General features: G+C 37.9%; 1 protein-coding gene across 1 annotated transcript; it reads right to left on the bottom strand.

Annotated features, from left to right (window-relative positions):
• Positions 1-7,148: 7,148 nt before the first annotated feature.
• On the bottom strand, positions 7,149-7,616 carry LOC118762686 (histone-lysine N-methyltransferase SETMAR-like). Its single transcript, XM_036501659.1, has one exon. It carries the CDS (start codon positions 7,614-7,616, stop codon positions 7,149-7,151), a length of 468 nt encoding a protein of 155 aa, XP_036357552.1.
• Positions 7,617-8,150: the final 534 nt, after the last annotated feature.

Here is an 8,150-nt window from a genome sequence, read left to right on the forward strand (position 1 = left end):
GAATCCTAGTGCAGGTAGTGCAATGTACCACTGGGGTACACTGCTGTCACATAAATTTTATCTAACTGTACCACCTTACATTACCACCGACCCAACAGACACACGCGTGCGCGCAAAATTTTTCACTCGAAGCGAACCCCATTAAAAAGAGATAATGCAAAAGAAAAAGAAGATATTTCCAGATTTATCGAATCAGATGTAGCATTAATGATATGAATTAATTTAAAATTACGAGGTAGACATTTCGTTCTAGAACAACTGTCTATAACACTTACCACGATGACGTCACTGTCATTGACGCAGAGGTGAGATCTCAAGACAAGCTGGGGCCGTCTTGCTTCATTAATAATTTTCCATCAAATATTAAATTGGCGCCAGACGTTAGGGTATGCTGAATTGGCAACTAACTGAGTTTTGAGAAAAATCTACAAGCTTCTTAAAATGAAGATATGAATTATGTAAATGAAAGACGGCTGTAGTATAAATAAAGATGGTTTAGGCAATTATACTATTCTCATAATAGTTGATTGCAAAGAAGAAATTTTCCCTCTCTGTCAGAACCCCAATAAGCAGCACGATTGTGTATAATCATCCGGTAGTTGTTAAGAATAAAAACTCAGATTTTTAATGTGTAACTGTGAGTACATATGAAGTGATGCTTACTCCTGTTCTTTGTATAAATTACTCAAGTGTAAAAGGGCAATGCATTCCAGCATTTGGCCTCAAAAAATGGGCTGCCTCCACTCTCTACCATATTTGTAGCCTCTGATCATCAGTGCTGACAAGTCTCATGCTATCTGCATCCAGGAACACTTAACTTACTCATATTGTCTCCTCCCTTCACCCCCATAAAGTTCCCTATCCAATAAGCTTCGTACTTGAAACAGAACTACCAATCATTCTTTCCATGAATGTCGGTTCCCTGGAATTCTCTTCTAGCCAGTGTTTACCCAGCAGCAACTTTCAGTTATTCAAATATTTCATTAATAAATTAAATCTCTCCGATCCCGCTGGGCTAGCAAAGGACATGAGTAAAGTCCACATACACCATATTAACGAATCTCAACTAGACTAGTACGATTGATGCAACTCATGTGTAGTTTCAAATTTGTAGGTCGATGTTTCAGGGAAAAATCTGAACGAGAAAGAAATCTAAAAGGAGTGTTCGTAGGAGAAAGAATTGAGTGTGTATTTAGTGTATGACTTTAGAGATGACTTAAGAATTAGAAGTGATGGGTGAAAGAAAGGTGAGTAAAAGAGGTTTTGATGGATTTGCTCGAAGATATCTAGCTCAGAGGAGCAAGGGCAGTTATAGTTGCAAGAAATTTTCTATCTACGGTTTAAGCTGATTGTATTATGTTGTAGCTTTACGTACTCTGGAAAGAGACTAGTACTCCAATGTGGGCCCTGACTGAGCTTTGTAAAGGTTCTTTAACTAATCCGAGATTAAGAATTTTCTGACTCCAAAAGGAATATTTATTTTTTGGATGCAACTTGGAAATATATAGTAAGATTCTCAAGAAATGTCATCAGACCTTGTAATTTCCTAAACGTGTAGCAGCACTGAATCATTTAAATGACTATTGATTCATTAGTTCAGATACTTCTGGCTATTACATGTCGAAACACCGGTATTCCAGAATATACTAATGAAATGAAAGCATTATGAACGATCGACTATAATCGTTGTAAAGGAGAACCCCTTGTCCTCCTACGACGGCAACAGCGTTTATTATATTTGTATTCAAATCTACCAGACTGTATAGAAAATAAACAAGCAAGTCATAGTTTCGGACCTCACTATTCACCGTGCATATAATGGTTTATCAATAAGATTATAACCCAAAGAGTAGGGAAGCATACCGGTTGTAACTGAAATTGAATTACGAATAGACGGTGAAAAGGATCACAATTTGATAGTAAATATGAAATTAATTAAAAAATTTGAAGTCTGCGGTAGAATGTCACTTTGCAACATATTGGTCTCAACTTTAATCCCACTGCACAGTAACTTAGGCATGTCTTTGATGATAACCCGGTGCTAACCAATAATTTGTGAGTGGATTTTACAGGCGCAAACTTCGCTAGAGTATGTCGTATACTGTGTGTATTTATTAATGTATGTGTGTATAGACACACGCACAAACACAAACACAAACACACACACACACACACACACACCACACACACACACAACACACATATATATATATATATATATATATATATATATATATATTTATATGGCATAGTGGTTACGGAATAGCACTCACGATCGCGATATCGTGGTTTCAGACCCAAGACTGGGTGGTGCGTTGTGTTCTTGAGCAAAACACTTCATCTCACGTTGCTCTGCGATCACTTCCACAGCTGGCGCGTGGTACACAGTGTACCTGTTCAGGTAACTTAGATTTGATAGAAAGAGTAAGCTAATGAACAGCACGGACATTTGATCACTATAAACAAATTATTTGTGCAGGTCGTTCGGCAAAAAGGCTGAACATTCAAACGTCGTCTTCGACGGGAGAATCCATTATATATATATATATATGTATCCTCTTTCCTCTTTTCGCCTTTTTCAAGCCTAGCCAGGCTCATGGGGCCGGTTTCCCAGTTTCTGTGGCGTATGTGTTCCCCTCAGCTGGACGGGACGCCAGTCCATCGCAGCGTTAATCAAGAAATAGGAAGAGAGAGTGAGAGAAAGTTGTGGCGAAAGAGTACAACAGGGGTCGCCACTACCCCCTGCTGGAGCCTCGTGGAGCTTTTTGAGATGTTTTCAATAAATATACACAACGTCCGGTCTGGGAATCGAAACTGTGATCCTCCGACCGCGAATCCGCAGCCATTGCGCCTCCACACACACACACACATATATATTTGTTGTGTGTGAATGTATGTATGTTTTTCTGTAAAGACACATATAAGCATATATACATGCATAAATGTATGTGTGCGTGTTTGTCAAGGCTCTTAGCGTGCCGGAGAAAATGCATAGCGGCATATTTTCCGATTTTGTGTCCAAATTCCGCTTTGTATTTCATCCATTCGGTCGATAAAATAAATGCAAGTCAAGCACTGATGTCGATGTTAATTTGTTGACAATGTCTGATCTGTTAGCATTTATTTACCTGTTTGTATGTATTCCATAATCCTAAAGGATGGCAACCTTCTCTCCCTCGGTGACTGGCTCTAGATGGTTGCAGGATACCATGGGGACGGTATACGTTCCAGGGCAAGTATTGGCCAACTCGATCATGCCAGGTGTTATATTCTGTAGGGACAAGGATTGAGCAACGGCCAACAAATGTGGTCAATGCTCTCAAGTTTGTCATTGCAGCATCTACACTTTGTATCTGCCTCATTGTGTGTGATATTAGCTTGATAGCTTCGAGTGAGAAGACTCTAGTCTTGTGCTGCTAAAATGAACCCTTCTGTTTCAGCTTCCAAACTAACATTCTACAGCAACAGATGGGTTCTTCTTATATCTAAATAATCTTTCCCAGCTCGTTTGGTTGTATTGCCCAGACAAACGTTTTTCTTGCCATAGTCTTGATATTTCTTTCAAGATTTCTTGTTTGGCTTTTGTTTTACACTTTTTTCTGCTTTAGTGGGTGGTGTGTCCTCTTTATCATCATTATAATCAGAGAGGTTAAGCTCTCGTCTCTATCTATATTCCCCCTTTAAGATTGAGAGTGCGGTTCAATATTATTATTATTATTATTATTATTATTCAGTAGTTTCATTTTTATAGCGTGCTTTCACTTCACTACCAAGCGCAGCTCTGTGTGCCTTGGGTATGTGCTGTGATTTGTTGTGATGCTCTGATGGTTATTGTATGGAAAGTGCTCTGCGTAGGATGTGTGCAGTGCCTAGTAGTGCAATTTTCTGTATGTTATATGTGTTTGTAAGTCCTGGTGTTTTTGTTATGTATTTGTCTGAATATTTTTTTATCATGCCTAATGCACCTACTATGATAGGAATTGTTTCTGTTTTCAGATTCCACATTCTAGTTACCTCCATTTCCAGGTCTTTGTATTTTGAGAGTTTCTCCATTTCTTCTTCTTCTTCTTCTTCTTCTTCTTCTTCTTCTTCTTCTTCTTCTTCTTCTTCTTCTTATTATTATTATTATTATTATTATTATTATTATTATTATTATTATTATTATTATTATTATTATCATTATTATTATTGAGAAAGTAGTGCATGCCACTAAAGTGACACTGGGGTAAAATATAAGAAGCCCAGTATATCCCTCCTGGCTACCCGTCTGATAAGGGTACACCAGCCACATGCATCACAATCATATATGCGCGACATGGTGATCTCATATCAACATAAATAGCACATGATCTTGCAGGTGGGGCCCAGTTAGAATTTCCTTCTCGTCGAGTAGCCCACCCCGCTCAAAAGGTCCCTGAATACGGATTATTTAAGGATGTTGAATGAAACACCCATGTTTCCAAAGGTGAATTATCCAAAACTCTAAGAATTCCTTTCAACACACGGCTATGATGCTACCCCACTAGTTCTGCTCATGATCTGAGATGCACATATCGTCAGCCACTAAGGGACATGGTCAACAGGTTTAGGTCTGACAACTGACAAGCAAATCTGTGGTACTGAGCAGAATATTTGCTATAGCCCATCTTTTATACCAAGACAAAACAATGTACATGATAACACTTCCAATCAGTTAAGATCAGAAGCCATCATCGTCGTCGTCGTCGCCGTCGTCGCCGCCGACGACGAACGGGAACGTGAAACTCCGAGTAACAGGTTTTGCTGAATTTCTGCTGCTTTTAAATAAAGCATATTACTCTACCCCTGGTATTTGAGTACTCTTTTTTCCACCTTGTCTCACATTTATGTGTTTACTCCGGTATATATATATATATATATATATATATATATAATATATATAACTAGCAGTATCGCCCGGCGTTGCTCGGGTTTGTAAGGGAAATAACTATATAAGCATTTTTAGAGAGTTATAGCCAAAAAATAGCAAAAAATGCATTAAAAATGGAAAAATATGATGATAAATTTTTTTTTAAATCGTTGACTCATCGTAGACATTTTTAGAGAGTTACTTCCTTATATAATAGCGAAAAAAATGCATTAAAATGGGAAAAAACGATGGTAATTTTTTTTTTTAAATCGTAGACTCATGTAGACGCTTTCTTAGCCATTTCTGTTTTGGTGTCTTCAAGCCATGAAGTCGTTGTTCTAAAAGAACGCTGGTCTCCTTGACAACGCATTACGACGTTGATTTCCTTACACTCCCTTCCCCACAGGTGCAGGTGTGAGCGTGGACGCCAACTCCGCCGCCATCGACACACGAAAAATTATGCATTAAAAATGGAAAAAAAAATGATGTTAAATTATTTTTAAAATCGTAGACTCATCGTAGACGCGCGCTAATACTCAGACGGGCTCGATATGAATCCCGACTATAAGCTACCCGAATTTGGTTAAACTGCACCGCAAAATGTGGGAGTAGTTAGGAATCTAAATCAAAGGGGACAGACACTCACACAACTACAGTTTTATATATATAGATATACATAGCGCAGTAGTGGTGAGATGTGACAGCAAAGAAAAGCATACATTCACTCTCTGCATGCAATTAGACTCGGAAAGTTCGTGAGGAACCCATTGACCCAATTTGCTGACTTTTCCGATAGCACACAGGTCTCAATGAATGGTTGAATGACCAAATCCAAGCTTCTCTGCTAGTTCCTCAACAGTTACGATGAGTTGTTCCACCAGGGTTTTCAGGATGTCCTTGTCGAGTTCTACAGATCTTTCAGGATGAGGTCGTCTTCTAGGCTGTAGTTTATGGCTCGGAATTTCTGGAACCACCATTGACACGGCCTTACGCTTATTGTCCAATCCCCATATACTGCATTAATATTTCTTGTACTTTCCGTTGCGTTGTTGTCTTTATTGAACTCATAAAGCAAAATATGCCAAATATGCTCCTTTGTTACTTCCAATATAGCTTTGAAAAAAATAGCTGTTAAAATCGAAATGCACTCTTCAAAACTTGCACTATGAATAAGAACAAGATAAAATTACTACCTGCTTTTATAGCAAGTTAATATAAGTAGTTTATCCCATTCCCCTCTGACTTTTATTTCAAGCTGTTGAAAAAACCGCATTATTATATATATATACATACATACATACATAATATACACACACACTCTCTCTCTCTCACACACATGCACACATTATATTCTGTTATTCTTTTATATGTTTCAGCCTTGAGGTTGTGGCCATGCTGGATCATGTGTGTGTGTGTGTGGTGTGTGTGTGATCTGTCTGTCTGTATGTATGTATATATGTATAGTATGTGTGTGAACAATAATATTTTCAACAGATGTGTTGCAAATGTATCTGATTGTTCTCAAGCTTCAATACTGTGTGTGTGTGTATGTGTGTGTGTGTGTATGTATGTATGTATATGTATGTATGTATGTATATGTATGTATGTATGTATGTGTGTATGTATGTATGTGTGTATGTATGTATGTGTGTGTATGTGTGTGTGTATGTATGTATGTATGTATGTATGTATGAGTGTATGTTTACTTTATTACTAACACAAGCCACTACGGTTATTTAATGTAAAGTCTTCCTCAAATCACTCTCTCTTGCTATTTACTCTCTTCCAAGAACATTTTCACTCACTCTTATGTCTTAGCTTCCACATACATTTTACTCATGTATCTATCAGCGTCATAGACAGAAACAAATATTACATCGCCATCGTCACCGCATTCTATTGTCTACCTGTCAACACACTGAATTACTTTCACTTTATTCGTAGCACACTGTGTGTGTGCGTTTGCGTGTGCTGTAAACCAGACTAAGAAAAGCATTTGACATACACACCAGAATGTGAGTTTTCTGTAAATTTTGCTTAATTGGAGTTTAAATTTTAAAAACTGGACCTGGCATGACCCGATGCATTCTACTCTTAAAAATGCTAGGTAAATTGTAATTGAAGAAATCCTATATTGTAGATTTCTATAAGATACAAAGGGAGGCAGATAAAATCTGCCTTTTATAATAAGAGATATACGAGGGGTGTATGAAAAGTATTGAGCCTCAAAAAAAAAGACATGGTGCAAGACTTCTGATGATTATTTTTTAACATAGTTCCCCTCGATGGTTGAACACTTTATCCAGCGGTGCTGAAGTGCCATTATCCCGACGTAGAACTCTTTTGTTTCAGAGTCCAAGAAAATTCCTACAGCGTCTATGATGTCATTGTCACTGACAAAATGGCGACCAGTCAGGGCTTTTCTCAGTTTTGGAAATAGTTGAAAGTCAGAGGGAGCTAAGTTTGGTGAATAAGGAGGATGGGGAACAAGTTCGTATCCACAATCACGAATTATTGCCATGGCAACCATTGAGGCTTCAAATAGTTCCAGATTGCTCGTGGACAAAGTGCATCTGGTGCGTTTCTGTTCAGGAATCAAAAGAGGAGGGACCCACCTTGCAGAAACCTTTGAGAACCCAAGTTCTTTTGTCACAATCTTGTCTGCTCTTTGAGTAGAGATGCCGAGTCTCTGGGCTATCTGACGATATGATATTTGGCGAGTTTGCATTATCATACCAAGAGCAAGGTCAAAGTTGTCCTTGGTGGTTGCAGTTGGAGGTCTCCCTGGTCCGGGATCATCTTCCACACTCTCCCTGCCATGCTGGAATTCATTTACCCAGCGTTTGACCGTTGCATACGAAAGAGAATTGTTTGTTAAGGTGCTAACCATATCTTCATGGATTTCTGATGAAGGTACTTTATGACAGCACGATACTCAGTTTTCTCTATTCTCCTTGTAAAATCGAAGCTTGTTTATTCAAAAATCTGCAACAAAAAAATAAAAATGTCAGAATCATAAAAATGAGCAAGAATACTCCAAAAGGGCTGAACTTACCAGAAAAAAGTTGTTTCAGCTATATAACAGATCCATTTCTAGATTAGGCTCAAAACTTTTCATACACCCCTCGTATATATGTATGTATGTATGTATATATGTATGTATGTATGCATGTATGTATATATATATATATATATATATATATATATATATATATATATGTGTGTGTGTGTGTGTGTGTGTGTGTATATATGTATATGTGTG

The sequence above is a fragment of the Octopus sinensis genome, linkage group LG3 (genome assembly GCF_006345805.1).
Source record: "Octopus sinensis linkage group LG3, ASM634580v1, whole genome shotgun sequence".
In the NCBI taxonomy this organism is placed as follows: domain Eukaryota; kingdom Metazoa; phylum Mollusca; class Cephalopoda; order Octopoda; family Octopodidae; genus Octopus; species Octopus sinensis.